At 40.7% G+C, this 16,807-nt stretch overlaps 2 protein-coding genes across 3 annotated transcripts in view; one reads left to right on the forward strand and one right to left on the reverse strand.

The window, feature by feature from the left end:
- The first annotated feature begins 11 nt into the window (after positions 1-11).
- On the forward strand, positions 12-2,338 carry LOC105683700 (WD repeat-containing protein 74). Its single transcript, XM_012396474.3, has 8 exons — positions 12-222; positions 442-589; positions 694-789; positions 923-1,226; positions 1,296-1,393; positions 1,521-1,722; positions 1,825-2,127; positions 2,212-2,338. Exons 1-8 carry the CDS (start codon positions 165-167, stop codon positions 2,287-2,289), a joined length of 1,287 nt encoding a protein of 428 aa, XP_012251897.2. The 5' UTR covers positions 12-164; the 3' UTR covers positions 2,290-2,338.
- A 1,506-nt stretch (positions 2,339-3,844) lies between these two features.
- Positions 3,845-16,807, reverse strand: part of LOC105683698 (dentin sialophosphoprotein) — a 47,430-nt gene continuing 34,467 nt past the window's right edge. For both annotated transcript variants that reach the window (XM_012396470.3, XM_048648765.1), the window contains exons 9-16: positions 11,026-11,074; positions 6,190-6,327; positions 5,942-6,094; positions 5,683-5,861; positions 5,364-5,567; positions 5,129-5,275; positions 4,961-5,054; positions 3,845-4,867 (exon numbers count right to left, since the gene is read on the reverse strand). In XM_012396470.3, the coding sequence (XP_012251893.2) occupies positions 4,521-4,867; positions 4,961-5,054; positions 5,129-5,275; positions 5,364-5,567; positions 5,683-5,861; positions 5,942-6,094; positions 6,190-6,327; positions 11,026-11,074 (1,311 nt within the window). In that variant the 3' untranslated portion in view covers positions 3,845-4,520. The remainder of the gene's footprint in view (positions 4,868-4,960; positions 5,055-5,128; positions 5,276-5,363; positions 5,568-5,682; positions 5,862-5,941; positions 6,095-6,189; positions 6,328-11,025; positions 11,075-16,807) is intronic.

Genomic DNA, 16,807 nt, shown 5'->3' on the forward strand with positions numbered 1-16,807 from the left:
AATACGTTGGCAACGAAACGGTCACCAGTAGCCACTGAGCCAGTAGCACAATGACAACCGCCACCTATAGGTAAAGTACGATTTTGCCAGAAATTCTGCAGATGAATTTTGGATGTTGGCTTATGAGGTATATTCACTGGGCATATACTTTTTGAATCAAAAAGATGAGTTACACCAAGGATTTCAACGCATTTGTTGGCGGAACAAGAGGGTTTTTTAAAGGTAGAATACTAATGTCTTTTGCCTTTTGACAAAAAACATAGATAAGAGTTTGTTCCGATGTTTTTTCTTAGGTTATTTGATTTTTCGAACCACGTGTTGAATTTGACAACTTGACATCACTACCTATGTTCTAATACTGAGACCCCAGTATTTGATATTTTTTTTAAAAACATTCTAAAATAATCGATCATGAATGAAACGTACTGATATTTGCACTAGGTTTGAAGATCGACCAGAAGAACTGTATAGTAAAAAACATTCAAAGTCTCACTGCAATAACAAGAGACCATGAAATAACTGCCATGACTTGGGGTGACAACGCAGAAAAAGACATTCTAATCGCGTGTGGATCAAAGGAAAATCGGAGGTCTCATATTAAATCAAATAATACCGCACACCAAATCTTCCTGTGCATGATCTCTAATTGATGATTTGTTTTCTATGTTCTTGCTCCTGTTATCTGATATCAAGTGTGAAAATATTCGACACTGAATACTCAGCCTTCACTAGTTCCTTTAATTGTGACATTGGAGAAGGAAAAATCAAAGGGATCTCACGATATAATGAGTAAGGAATATAATACACGTGTTTCTTGAACTGTAAATCATTTTGAGACAGGAAACATATTGAGACAGAGGCATAGTCTCGTGTATGTTTCGTTTCTGTCTACACATTTAATCATGACTATGATGTCCATTAGCACTGTAATAACAGCAGTTGAATCCGGCCACGTAAAGTTGTGGCGTTATGATAAGGATGAACAAATTTTGATAAATGCTGGCAAAGATCTACATAGAATGAGGCATTCCAAGTTTGATGAAAAGATAATCGCTACTGGCGGGCGTGAGAATGAATTGAAATTATTTGACTTGGAGACACAGAAACAAGTATTTACTGAAAAAAATGTTGCCCCAGACGCTTTACAACTACGAAAACCAATTTGGGTTTCCGACATTGGCTTCTTACCAAACAGTTTAGTTGCTACTGCTAGCAAATTTGGATATGTAAGCAACTTGTTCTTATTGCAAACTGTGGAAGATTCATTTTGTATTGATCCTTAATATTCACCCTAGATTCGTTTATATGACCCTGGGGCGCAACGACGACCAGTGTTGAATCTTCTTTTAAAGAATGAAGCGTTGACTGCTCTGACCACTACCAGCAAAGAAAAGTAAGTTCCTATTCTTCTAATCATATGCCCATCCTTGTTAAACGATAAGTCAAGATACAATCAAGTTATTGCTTTATAAATATCACATTCAGGCAGGACATCTAACAATAAGATTCAAATATTTCAGACATGTGGTCGTAGCATCAGGAAGGGGAAGAATGAATTTAATCGACTTCCGAAATCCAGGAAAAGTTTTGAATACGTACAGGGGTGCGGTTGGTGGAATAACTGACTTATCCTGCAGTCAATCTGAGCCATTATTAGTGAGCGTTAGTCTGGATAGACACTTGAGAATCCATCACATGGAAACCAAAAGGCTTCTAGAAAAGGTATTCGATATTTACAACCATGATATACATTATAATAATGCAGTGAGCATATTGACATTTTTTTTTTTCTAATTTCCATTATTAACGGTTATTTCATTACAGATATATCTGATATCTTCATTAAACTCACTGTTATTGCGGTCAAATTTCTCGATACGAGAGGACAAAAAAACTGAGGCCGATGGAGAAGGCGTCAACGCCTGCATTCCTAAGACCAACGAATTATCCTCCACAAATCATTCAATTGACACAAGTACAGCACCAGGCGACCCAGATAGCGATACTGAATACGACGAGATGTTTGGCGAGATGCCGGTCATCGAAAACGATGCGAATGATGCAGATTTGACAAAAAATAAGAGACCCTATCCTTATAAGAAGGCAATCGTTCAGGATAGTAATCTGGTTAGTATCTTGTAACAAGTTGAGAAGTTCGAATGACTTGTCAGATCTCCTTCAAGTTTAACATTATATCATGTTTGAAATTAGGAAAAACACGTAGCTACCGAAGGTGAAAAGAAGTCAGTCGCGATACAGAGGGATGGAAAAAAGCCGAAGTTTCACTAAGCATTATCAGTGGCTTGTATTTGAATAAAATATACTTTTATAACAAAAATGCTCGTGTACGTTTGTAAGTAAAATATTATAAAGACAGAAAAAACGGGATGGACCAAGAATACCTGGATTGTCAAAGAGAGATAAACACATCAGTAAAACGTGTCCACCGTATAATGTATTTATCTAAACAGGCAATACGGATGCTTTGCAAATCGCTTCTTACGTACAGCATACGATAGCTGATTTCAGACTAGTCTATGCACTTAATAGGTACTAAATACTAACAGTGTAAGATTCGGGCTATCTGGTTAATTTCATAGCATTATGTACTTTACGTCGAATTTTAATTTTTATTGTACATCTTTTTATTTAACATATATTTTAATTCAGAGATAACAGAGGTTCTGATTTAGTTTTCAACATCTTACAGATTAGGATTAATTACCGTTATCAGTTCCGAATAATTCGTTGACGAATTTCAGTGTCTGTTAAAGGTCGATAATCAAATTCATATTACAGGAAGTCTGAGACCCTGTAACACATCGAGATCGAAAGCTATGAGACATGTAATTTTCACACACTGCAGCTAATGCGTAGGTAATTACTGTCACCGTATGCATGTGTATTTATATATCTATGTGTTTTTCTTCAAATTCCTGCTGTCATCATCAGAAGAATTTACCGTTATTAATATCTTTATCATAATTATCATCATCATCGTGGTCGTCGTCGTAACTAGACGAAAAAGAATGATACAATATTGAACTTCTCAAGAGTTGCATGTTTTGTACTGAATATAATAAAAACGATTTGGCTTGCACTTCAATATCTACAATAATGCCATTCAATATTATACACATGTATATTTTCCACTTGTAAAAAGCTTTGACCGTTTGCAATAAGTTTTAGCCTACTCCGGGGTACCACGACTCATTACGGTTCATACTTGGTGTTGGTCATGTTATCAACACCGTATAAAATGAGATTTTATTCTACGGACTATAGGCACTGTGTCATTAAGAGACTTGCAATTTCCATTAGGCGTATTAAAAAATAAAGTTGAATCTGATCAACCAACGCGAGATAAACTCTCAAATGGTGAAATCGGTTCATCAACGATCTGTACACTCAAATATAGACCGCCTATTTCGTACAATGTGCCAAATTTATTCAAATTTACAAATTTCTACGATGTACACGCGTTATACGTTATTGACCATCATCAATAAATCCCACTTAATCATCCCTTTTTCATTTAGTTTGAAAAGGTGAGATATTATTCTCTGTTTAAATCATAAAGCGATCATCATCCGTAGGCCTCAATTTCATTCATCCGTTCCTATCAACCTTGGATCAACGTTGAACATTTGCTTCTTCTGTTTCTTTTTTTTTTGTGTATTGAAAAGTCAAACAAAATAAATAATTTGCGAATAACTCGGCAACGCGATAAAAATACATCTTTTATCGTACAAGGGTCATACCTTTATCAAAATGGATATGATTTTGCCAATATAGAGATAACGTGCGGTCCCCGTTCAAAAAAACTCACCGTTAAAACAAGAAAAGAGCTTCGAATGGTATTTTATTATTTAAACTTATTCTATGCTAATCAACATCGTGATTTATTATATATTTACAGACGGTAATATTATCTTATGTATCTTTATTTTTTTTTCATTCGTTTTTATTTAATAATTTTTTTTTAACCCGTTTCTGACTTACAAAATCACCCGCGGAAGGCAAAAGTTTGCATTATCTATATCTTCTTTAAATATCACAAATTTCGACAGCATTTAATTTCCTTGCATTTCACCTACTTATTCACTCGACAGGTATCATCAACGTTTATAGTATTATGCGAGTCAGTGTTGATTGATACCATGAGGACACAATCATCATGTAATACAAATTCGAAATACATGTTGCATAACTGAAGAAAATGGAGGTGTATGATTTGAGTTATTCAACAGCAAGTAGCTTTCTCAATATTTTAGCGGTATCGGGACTCAACAAAGCATGACATACGACTTGTTATATCTGGGCAACGGTAACGTTGTGTTCTACAGAGACTTGATTGAAATTAGAACAAGGTAAAAGGATCGTGTTTCATGTTCTACTTTCTCTACTTCTCGCCATGTATAGTGCGTCAGGTCTTTTCACCCAGTTCTTGAAACTATTTCTTAAATTACTTTTATATTACAATTTACACGTGTATATACCATATCTATCGAAACATCTCATCACTCGCCTCCGGAAACTGTTACTTCTCGCCACCCTGACTCTTGAGATTGATTCACCAAAAGTAGACCTGAAATTTCCGAGCTTGTTGGGCTCGAAGGTGGAGTAGGCGTTGCGCGGGTATCCTCATCTTCCGTTTGGCTCTTATCAACTTTCGCACCATACTGATCAGCTTCCGCTGCTACTCCTGTCTCTACCTCTGATTCCGTCCCTGCCCCCGCCTCCGTAACCGTATCTCCGTTATCGAGAAGGGAGATCTCCGAAGGTGCTGAACTTGGTCCTTTCGATGCTCCCGAATCCCGACCACGCAATGATACCGAACTACCTTTACTACTACAGCTATCCTCACCTGTATTTAACAGCGTAACATGGGTACTCGTAAGTTTTGCTATACGTATACTTCAAAATCATAGAAAGCGATCGTCACAATAATTATTCTTACCGCATGGTCTGAGGACGATGTACAACAATAGATCGGACAATGAAATTATACCAATCACTTTATCATCCTCGTCTACAACGACGAGTCGATGTACCTGCAACAACAAGGGATGACAATTACACGAAACGAACGCGTATAATGTGCGATAAGAAGAATCGTTACAATTACCTCAGCTCGAACAATTTTCTCCATTACGGTGAATAGTGTCTCGTCGAGTTTGCAGCTCTGAACCCCCTCGAACCATTCGTTTCTGTGTTCGTTGGCATCCCGTAATGAAACGTCTAAATTATTGTAGGTTTTCTCAGCTGCTAAATTCTGTAGAGGGTTACAATTTCGGGGAATCAATATACCTACTCATTCGTGGGGCACTTAAATTCTTAGATAAGAGTAATCAAATACTCACAATAACGTCGAACTTGGAATAGATGTTGACTAATTTTCCATCGTCGTCTATGATTGGCAACGCGGAGACTCGCCTTTCTACGAATTTTTTTAGGGCTAAAATTATGCTAGTTTCTTCTGTAGCTGTTTCTATGTTGTCAAATGTTCCTATCCTGAGTTCCCTCAGGGTCTTGTTCATGAAAGAAGGTCTCGGCAGTTCGTGAATCTGAAATAAAAACACAATTGAAAATTGATAAATCTGAACAATTTGAGATTTACTAAAAGTTATTCCAATTGTCTCGTATAAATCGCAGTTTGGGCGTCTATGCGGAGAGACTTACGTATAGGAAGAGGAACCGAAGTATCCTTTTGTGGGTCAGAATGTAGAGGACGTTTCCGGTATCCGGATCAATCACGGGCAAACGATGTATCCTGTTTTTGATGAGGATACGAATGGCTTCGAAGAGAGAGGCATCCGGGCCGATACTAACCAGGGGATGAACTTGGTCCTTCAGGACTTCTGCGAACACAAAACACCGAGCAACCCAATATGTAGATACATTCAAACCACATTTATTGCATTACGTCGAGTAAACTTACTTCTCCACGTGTCGAGTTCGTGTTCCTCGAGTTCATCCATAGTCACCGACGGACTTGTATAGTACATTTGTAATATTTTTATGAAATCCGTTATAGTTAACATGCCGACGAACTCCTGACGAGAACTGTCCCACAACGGAGCTGCCCTCACACCTATTTTGAGAGGAGATGAAATCCAATGTAGCTTCAACAACTCAATAATTATCTATTTTTAACGGCGGTCAATAAAATTACATTGGCCAACTCACCATTGTAAACTAGAGCAAAGAAAGCCTTCTTTACGAGTAGCTGGGTGTCAAATACGACAAGTTTGGCACTGGTGGGTATCAAGTCGTAGCATTTATGAAACTTGAAAAACTTAGGAAAGATCTGCGACTCATCTTGTTCTAAAATTCCACAAAAATTCCGAATTAGACGGGCAGAATTTTTCAGTTGACAGGCAAGTACATTTATGTATTCTATAAACGTGTACGACATATGAAAGGTTGAGAGGATAAGGATGTAATATTTCAAACGCATCGCTTTCAATCGATTCAGAAACGTGTGTGTGGGGTGGGAGGAGGGATGACCACGGATAAGACTTCTTCGGCGTGCGTCATATTTTACTCGAATCTCTTCCGATCTCGCGTCATTCACAATCAGTCACCCATGGCTGATGTGTTTTTACTATTTTTTATTTTTAAATATACCTTTGAAGAGAATCCATGCTAACTCATCTTCGAGGGGTGGATTTTCTACCTCGAATTCTTTAATGAGGTCCTTTGAGAAAACGGAATCATCGTTTTCCTGACTCCACCACGCGCTCGCTACCTTTCTCAACACTGTCCGAACACCTTCGCTGTCTGAATAGTAATGTAGAGCCAGCATTTTTTTCCCAAATTCATCACCGATCACTTTAAACTGTGGCTATCACGTGAGTCGATCGATAGCTCTCTGCTGCACGACATTAATCTCGACTCTTTTCAAACAATAAATGTTTTTAAATGGCATTTATTCGCACGTCTGTACCTACACGTATGATTGCTGTCCGACAAATGCATTTCCGATACGTTGTTAATGAGATCGTGCAAAAATTTGCTGCACTGATTTTCAAATATTCAAAAACCAACTACGTGTTCGTTTAACTTAATTCGAACGATAAACCAAAAAAATGCAGGGAAATTCTGGAAAGTATGAATGTTCGAAGAATGAGTAATTTTCAACGCTGACTGAGACGATGTATCAACATTGTACTTAGTTAAATACAGATCCCCCCGGTCTAGTAATTGTCCATATTTCAATAGCACAATACACTCGGAGAACGAACAAAGTCATATCACAACCACAGCTACACCATTTTGGATCTTGGCCATGTTTGAAATTTCTAAAATCAATATCGTTATACATCCAACTTATTGTTAGACTTTGGCATTAAGTTCACAGATGTCTTTGAATAATCCAAGAATTATAATCGAATCTGTTAAAACTGCCGCGGGCAATGTGTCGTACAATTTCGACGGAGGATTAGTAGAAACCACCACAGCTGAAGGGGTGGCCTCGAACTGGGTACTAATTCAAATCTTTAAGCTCTTGGCAAACCGATAGATTAAAATACCATCTAATTGCACGTATGCTGACGTCAGAATTGCACAACGCCTACACCTATGTAGAATACCTCTACCAATATATTTCGCCAACCAGTATTGAAACGGAAACGGCAATGCCTTGGCAATGACCAATAAATTTACTAAGTACGGCCAAGATCGAACGATTTTGCATAGAATCACAGCGATAATGGGTAGAGACCAGTCGATTTTGAAAAAGTTTCCTCCGATTCTAGTCGAATACCTTTCATCAGGTGGAATACAAACGTACCTCCGAACTCTGTCGCGACTTTGCCCGAATTTTCGACTAATTAGCACGGCTTTAGGTATTCGATCAGAATTTCCGAATACATGCGTGCAGTAAACCCTACGTTTCTATCGATTCTTATTTATCAATTTGTTCAACGGGAACGCGGAGTGCAGAGCCCGATCTCCCGATACTCAAAGAAATATCCTCTCAGTCTAATTTCGCAACACGCGGCACAATGTATGGTGAATCTGTTGCTGATATGTCAAAGGGTTTTACTCCACTCGTTCGTGCAAATTACACGACAAGGACGAGTATAAGGGTGTGGCGATGCCTTTGAATTCGAGTATAATTCCACAAATTTTCCACCATCGAGTGATGTTCTCGTACACCCTCGAGATACCGAGATCAGAGACTGCACACGTGTATTGTGAATTTTCCATTCGTAATTTCAGTTATTCCTGTCGCGTGTGCGAAACTCATGGATTCCAACCGTGTGATTGAATGTAATCGCATGTTAGGTATTATACCTATATGTATAGACGGTGAAGTTTTGTACGAACGTTGTTCGCAATAAGTGAGATTCTTGGTAAAATCTATAATAGAAAAATCGTCGCCGGTTCCCTGCACTAACATCTGTCACAAGCTACGAGTCCGCAAACACGCGACCGTTATACGCGGTTCACGAAAAACATAGCCTCCCGGTCGGGCTTGCGAGCTGAATGACTGACTGTCGCTGGGTCGAAGAGGTGGGTGGATTGGTAAGACGGGTACGCGTCCGTCTCTCGCTCTTCCTCCGAAGACTACTCTTCCAAGAATAGCAGCGTGGAAGGCAGAGCAAAGTGCTGCCAAAAACACACTCCCAGCACCTGAACTAGCTCCTGGCCCCCTGACTCCCGACTGCTGACATCCACCACTCGAATCGGAAATTGTAATTCGGCTCCCCAAATATTTTTTCTTTATTTCTGTGTAAATATCCGCGGTATCGCGAATATTCTAGAAAATTGACCGAGACAAATCGTGGAAGTTTGCCGGAAGTATTTCGCGGATCCGTGAACCGCGGTGGATGACATCGCACGTGAAATATCTCGGTCGAGTGAAATCGTGTCCACGGGTTTGAGAAACTGTCAAATATTATAATGGTTCGAAATGGTATTTGCAGGGGTTCGATATGAGGATGTTAAACCAGCGCTTGCGCTCTGTGGAAGAATGGCCGATCACTATTTTATAAATACACATCTTAGACTACAGATGAAATTGTTTGTTCGAAATGATTTGGAGAGATCAGATCTAAAATTATGGCACCGTGCGGACAGCTCATTGAATCATTGAATCGCCCATGGCGTTTGGGCGGTGGTTTGATTAAACGTTTCTGCGCTCGATAACGTCGCGAAATAACACGAAGCTTGAAACCGATTCGAACAAGAGCTGAGATAGAAAGCGATTTGACGACGTTATTATCACCCAGAAGTGAAGAAGGTATACCGTACCTTGAAACGAGACTTTCGAATATCGTGATGAATTTACTTGTTCGTTTTATCATGGACTGGTCCTTTGGCACGTGCAATGCGTTTCATTTTTTGGCAAACGTGCAGAAAATTCAACGTATACCTATACACGAGATTCCTCCGAACTGACGTGTAAACGGAATATAAGATATAATAAAACATTTGTAAAATATGTAGCGGGCTGATTTTCAGAACTACGAAGAATCATTTTCACCCAGAAATAAGGTGGCATACTTGGGGGGTTTTAATCCTGCATTCCAAGCGCGCGTATATATATCATCATCATTCGCTCGCCATGGTATTCGTCTCTATAGGTTTCCATAATAACGACGCTAAAGGTTGGATGCTCGTCGGATGAAACGCGAACCTCGTACAAAAAGCGTAATTTATTTTTTCTCCTCAATGGATCAATTAAGAGATCCGTTCGAGCATTCCCGCATACCTCGCGGCATGCTATCAGTTTCAACTTTTATAAGGCAGAGGGTTCGGCAAGATCAATAATCGTTAGTAGAGAGATAAGCAGTAGGATATTGACCGTGTATACAAGCCTCAACTACTTGTTAGCTTCTAAATATCTCTACACCACCGATACCACGGGCATGTGTACGTATATACAGATACTAGAGGTAGGGAGAACACTATATTGCGCCCTATAATATTTTACAATTGATTATAATTACGATTACCCAGCATATCGTGGCGAAAAAGTCACGCAACCAGTCACGGTAAATGTGGGTGGGTAGGTAAATATTGTTCGACCCGGTGTTTTCTAACTTGGCTGAACACTTCGCTCCGTGCAATCTGAAAGGATCGGCATCGTGTAGTCGGCACACACCGCGGTATATGCAAACAATAATTGTTATAATGCGACGGATATACTTGGAAGATAATTTGAAAAGAAAAGTCTTCGGGCCTTACGACGTTTTATTGCACGAAATTCTATTCCGATTCTAGCGCAGCTTACGTTTTGCGATCGCTCCCTTTCACTCCGGTACCACCTATACTTCTGTTTACTCGGTTCAATTTTATTTCACCAAGTGAACGTGAACTTGGCAGAAAGGTGCAAGTTTACATAACGACTAGTGTAAGTATAAACTCTCGCCACACCTTGGTTTCGCGAACGTTCACGTCTAGATGCGAATCTACGTTATATTCCAACATATACGTACAGGTGGTTCGCCCGGTTGGAAAGCTTCAATTCTACACCAGGTATGGGTATCCTGCTGCCTAGTTATCCGAGGAACACGAGGAGTATGCCGAACTTATCTTCAATCCTTTTTTGCATACGCGTACCGAGAGGTAAATTAGTCGACGAATCTCTCGAACAATCGTTAAATAATCTTCGACCATGTGCTCTAATATTAAAAGCTGAAATGGTCTATTTCTTGCAACTTGTTGATATCTGGCGAATTGCCATCGCAGCGGTGTCGGCCACGCGTTGCCATTAAAACTACATAGCAGCGTGTGTATATATTAAACCGGCGGAGAGTAAAATTGTCCTAGATTTCCGAGCGACGCGTTATCTTTGCTACACGTATAAACGGAATGACGGAGAAAACTTGGATACTGCTCAACCGGGCGAAGGGATGCGGGTGTAGCGCACCCTTGGGAACTCTTCCCCCTTTTCCACCTCCACCTCCGGTACGACGCGGTCAAGGGTTATTATTGATGCGATGCGATGGGATTTCGGGGTGGAACGTAAGTATTTTGATGAAAATCGGCTCAGAAGTTACATCGATTACTCACCTAGGTCGGAGAGCGAAACTTTCTCCAGGAATGGATCCACCACGGGCAACTGGAACAGAAAAAATAAGGAACTCCCATTAAGTCCAGAAAAACGAACAAACGATATGCTATAAAGTAAAGAAAACATTCGGGATTTTATCCAGGCGTAAGGAAATTATGTCATTATGGGGTGCAAGTACCAGAGCTCTCTTTAGCAAAGACCTTGGACTAAAACTCTGCCGTTTTTTGACATTGGTGGTGATCCTCATGTACCATTGGGTGAGAATGCCTTGACCGCTCCCGGATGTCGTCGGCGTCGAACCTGCCTGTGTGGATTCCGTACTCTTAGCACTACCTCCAGCGGGCTCGCTGACTTGACGTCGAAATAGCATCGTTGCGAACCTTGGATTTTTCCCGGGGTTTACATAACCAACCACTTTTACATCAACGAGCGCCCGGTTTCCGTTCCGTTTCTTTACAATCAACGGTCGCAACAATTTTTGTCACCCGTTCACAGCACCGTATTCGCGAATTTCTTCAAATCGGGCATTCGATTCGATGAAAAATCATTCGGATTTCAGCTCACACGCCGGTGAACATTTTCTTCCGGGATTATCTCTGTTTCGTTTATCACTAGTTACAACTCTTCAAGTTCCCATTAGCCGCAAAGTTTGAATTTTATTTCTTTATTTCTGGCCAACCGGTCATCGGCCTCACTACCAGGGTTTTTTGTTATGCCCTCAATAGACGACCAACTGCGAGATGATTAATTATTAAATTAGCGAGGCATCTCATGATGCAGACATTATTTGTACTCTCGGGCAATTATAACGACCAGTCTCACAAAATGAAATCTACGAACGAGCGGCTCAATGAAAATGGAAGGAAATAAAGCAATGGGTCAACTACTGCGTCAAATCTTCGAAAGAATGATACGCCATTTTGCGAACAAGGTAGCGGTGTGAAGGAAAATGTTGATTCTCATCCTCCGAATGCCAATAACATTCTTTCTGTATCGTATACTTATGCAAGGGGGCTTCAGTCAAGAAAGGGAGAAGACGTAGTTTTGAATATGACTTTGCCGAAACCTTGAATAAATTGAGCGGAAATTGACTGTCTGTCCTCCTTGTTTCCATGAACGGAAAATCGCATTCCTTCAATATCGATTCAGATGTGGAGTCAAATTCGATTTGATACATCAGTTCACTGATTTCTGATAAAACATTCGCGTATCGTACGAAAAAACGGTATGAAATGATCGGTACACCGAAGATCATACGTTCGGTAATTGAAATAACCGTGACTAAATTATTGCAGGCGAGATGTTATACAAATGAATTCCAACCGACGAATCGCTCGATGGTGTCATGCACATACATTATATGTCTTCATTATTTGTAAAATAAGATGAAAATAAAATCCATGAAACGTGTTTGCATTTATCATGGATGCGGTAATGTGGCATGAGTTTATGGGACATGCGTTATTTCCGACTACACTTTCAATCCTCGGCAAAGCACTGAGGCATATATTATAATAAACGAACGAAATTCAGCTCGTGCGAAATGCGGCGCCAAGGTTACGTGCGGGATGTAAACAAGATTTATTTCATCACCCAAAGTGTCCGCGGACCGACTGTAACGCGTCACACGTCGCGATGCGCGAATTAAATGCCACATCGATACGATCCTGCAGGATATAATGTTGTTGCAAGCCTAGAAATTCGATTGAACTTCGTATTTCGTACACCTCTACTATAGTTAAAACGGACCACGCGATTTTTACTTCGGACTAGCAGAGCGCATATGGTAGCAGAAGCATATGAGTATGAAATGCCATAAGATCGGTGATAAAATAAACGAGATATTATGCAGGGATGCAACACTGCATGATGATGCTTAAGCATGCTTAGACATTGGAGATGGTGGACATAGGCGAATCGGGGATGAAATCGGCATCAATCGGGGATAGTTGAAAATTTTTTAAAAGCCCACACGGGTCGGGTGGCCACTGAAGACAAAAACAAAATGGCTTCGTTTGCGCTAGCTCGTGAAGCGAAAAGGTTGCTTCACAAAGTAATGGGAGATGAAAGATTTAGAATTCACCTCAGCTTTGAATACGACATGAAATTCTAGTAGGAATTGCAAATTTTTGTCATCCGAGAGTTGCTTGGATGCCAAAAAAAATATAGTTGCGATTTGCGAAACATAGCGGTAGGTAGGTAGGTAGGTAGGTATCTGGTATCGACGTTGCACGATGAATGAGAGATCAGGAAACGTCGGTAGATTTGTCATCCAGAAGATTTCATACAGTGTAGCGAAGGTGCGATACCGAATTGTGTTATAAATGGCACGAAGAATATAATCGACAGCTCTCGTGTGCTTCGCTTCTGCTTTTTATTTCCCTATCTTCACTATATAGTGGCTTGTAAGTATGCATAAATATATACACCGTACTTATATTTAGACGCGACGCTGAAGATAGCTTATAAGAACTGGTCGCGATCAGCGTTATATACCCGTCTATTATAATCACTGGTGGAGTAAGTAAGAATATATTTTATTTGTTCGATGTACCTACGCAGAAAGACTCGCGATAGTATTCGTATCAAATCGCTCCATAAGCTGCACGTATATGCAAACGGAAGTAGGCGTATAAGCATCAATTCATCATCGGCGGCGCGAGCGTGTACACGATAAAACGATGCCAACGTGAAACGAGTCGCTGGGAAAATGTTGTAAAGATAAAAATGATTTTCTTTCTCATCGCCAATCGACGATATGTTAAATAATATCGATGAGAAAAATGTCTCTCTTCTCTTCTGAAAAATAAAAGAAAAAAAAAAAACAATGTCACCCACGACGATTACGCAAACTCATAGCTGCAGGTTCTAGTGCCAAGCCTCTTTCAGTGGACAACATGTTTTTCCAGGCTAGGATTAGGTTGTTTTAAAATTAGAGGAAACAACAACAACAACATTAAATGTGTACGTAGCGACGATGAGTAGAAAAAAGTGGCGTCATGTACGCGCATCAACACTGGTGTATCGGTACGAGAGGTGCAGGTGCAGTTTGCCGAGCAGTCTGCTATGCCACGCATCACGATCGTAGGTATCTCATTCCCCGTTCGTTCGTCGTTGCGTTCAAAGATTCCACTATAAAGTATCGATTTGCGATTCAGCTGTCTTAGCGGACAACGATCATAATAATATAAATACTCGCGACAGAGGACTACCGAACGCGTGTGCAACATTCCAATGTTGTACAGTATATAAACGGATGGGTAGACATTATTATGTCGCTTGCAACTACAGGTCGAAGGCCAGTTCTGATATTATTGTATTCTTTCGAGCTAAAGATCGTAGCAAAAAGTCACATCGCGTTTTATGCACGGATCGGCGGAATATGAAACAGGTGGTTTCACGATCGATGAAAAGGAGGCCCCGGCTGTCGCGTTCCCGATTATCCTTTTCTGACCGGCGTCTCGATACATTATCTCGAATGGACATCCGATTGAAAAATCGATGACAATGGCCCTACGACGCGCGGGTGAAGTCCCTCCGTTTCACCCTGAGCTCGTTATTCGCTTACACATTCAACAAGTAAAATACTAATTAGAGCGCGTGTTTCGACGAATACATACAGCGATCGACCGAGAATTTAGGATGCAGTTCACCCCGGAGAAGAGCTGTCGGTCCTCTTCTACGAATTGCCGAAATATGAACCCTACCCCTGGTGTATTCGAACGAACCTGGCTTCCCAGCTCGTTCGACGGATCATTTTCCACCGAAGTTTCGTTTTGCAATACCATGTTTATACGGCGGATGGATGTCGGTGAATTCAAATTGGTTTATTCGTACCTTCGCATTCGATGGACGCACGTTACCGTACCGTCGATCGCCTGTACGACTGAGATATTATACCGCGCATGAATCGATATTATATATACATTTATGTAGGTAGGTATATAATAAACGTCGATACGTGTTAGTTAATGGGACAGAAGGGCTGCGGCTTTCTACCCACAATTACGTGTTACTCACGCAGAGGATTAACCTGTGACAGGCGAATCCACGCGAGTTTCCGATTATCGTGCCATTGATGTATACGCATGTAATGTTATACGTAACTGTAACTACTCCAATCGAATCTCAAAAACAATGCCACCGAGTATGGTCTGAGGCGATGAAATTGATCGAAAGCAATCGAATTTCATTCGACGTGCGTTCCCCTGTTCGTCGTTGTTGAAAAACTATGAAAAGATTTTTAATCGAACGTACGAACGTCACGTTACGTTACGAACTCGGTTGCCTTCCTCGACGCGTACAGGGTACATGCGTACCTAGCGAAGACGACACTCACGGAGTGAACCAACTACCTCGCCAACTACGTAATAATCGTCCGTGCATATATACGTATACAGCTTTATATTATATCCATAGCTGGCTGTTTTCTCAATTGAAACTTTCTCCACTCGGCAATCGGGCATTAATTAGACTTTCCGACGACACCTAGAGCTACCCTATGGAATAACTAGTTTTGAGGCCGAAGATAATGAAAATTTGATTTCGAGAGTGAGTGAGATTTGCATGCCTAAAAGTTACACAGCTTCGTATTTATATTATCTATAGTCCTACCGGAGTAGCCACGTGTCTAAAAACACGACACGCGAGATCAATGGCAGTGTTCGGAGAAGATGTAGCCCGCCTGAATTTTTTTTGGGGTAAAAGGATATACATGAGATGGTGGATCGAGTGAATAATAATTTTTGGAATAATCTGAAATGACATAAGCATTTGATTTATATACTTTTTACGTTTTTTACGTGAAACCATTCTCACAACCGATCAGATTGACCTGCTTACAGTGTAACATACACGTGCGACTCGCAATTTCCTTTGAAAATTATTGTTTCACGTACGTACGTTGAAGATTACTTTCGCGAGTATCGTTAATTTTATTACTTCAATTATCGTCACGTTATGCCTGATAACGTTGATATTTTATTATCCAGCTATATTATCGTATACGCCCGATATCAATATGGTTTTTGGTGCGGTATCAAAAAAAATTTTTAAGACGGTATATCACAATTGGAATGTGCGTAAAAATAGTTAACGAACAAATGTTGAGAAAAAAAAAAAAATTTTTTTCGGATATCCGTGTTGAAAGTCAATAAAACACTTTCACTATTCACGCCTGTACGTATAACCGATAAAGATACTCTCGGTTATCGGTTGCAGATGAGCTCAGTTATCCGAGTATATATACGTGAAAGGTCAAGGGCCACTCGAACGAAAATGTGCCATATCGTTTAGAAAAGCTGTTGCTTATTTATCGTCCCGCGACATTCGCGTACGTCGCAATCGACAGAAAATTTCGTGCCTCGGTTGACACATTTTTTTCAATAATAATTCGTCTGTGTATAATATAACTAAATGATGAACCCCGACGAGACACGGTTCGTGGCGAACTGGATTGCCATTTCGCAAAGGAGTACGAGACGGAAACTCGCGCCGCGCGGTGCGATGCTGTCGGAGTTCGGTTGGAGGGAGAGCGGAGAATTTCGTTCGGCAGGTCGTTGTCGAAGAGCGCGGGCGCGGGCGCGGGCGCCCCGATACCGTTCTTCCTTCCAAAGGTTTGCCCGTCCGCTCGCTCGTTCCTCTCGGTCAATCGTTCGTTCGTTCGTTCTCGTCGCCTGGGCTGGGGCGTTGTTGCTCGCAAGAGCGCAAATCGACTCGTTCCCCTCATCCTAGATCATTGAAGATGCGATTGTTGTTCGTATCTCGTTTGGCATTCCGACG

This window comes from Athalia rosae, chromosome 1 (genome assembly GCF_917208135.1).
Source record: "Athalia rosae chromosome 1, iyAthRosa1.1, whole genome shotgun sequence".
NCBI lineage: Eukaryota > Metazoa > Arthropoda > Insecta > Hymenoptera > Athaliidae > Athalia > Athalia rosae.

Coding starts and splice junctions, on each gene's coding strand:
- LOC105683700 (XM_012396474.3), top strand. CDS start 165: ATGAGTTACACCAAGGATTTCAACGCATTTGTTGGCGGAACAAGAGGG. Junction 590..693: donor GGATCAAAGGAAAATCGGAG/GTCTCATATTAA, acceptor TCTGATATCAAG/TGTGAAAATATTCGACACTG. Junction 1,227..1,295: donor CTGCTAGCAAATTTGGATAT/GTAAGCAACTTG, acceptor TATTCACCCTAG/ATTCGTTTATATGACCCTGG.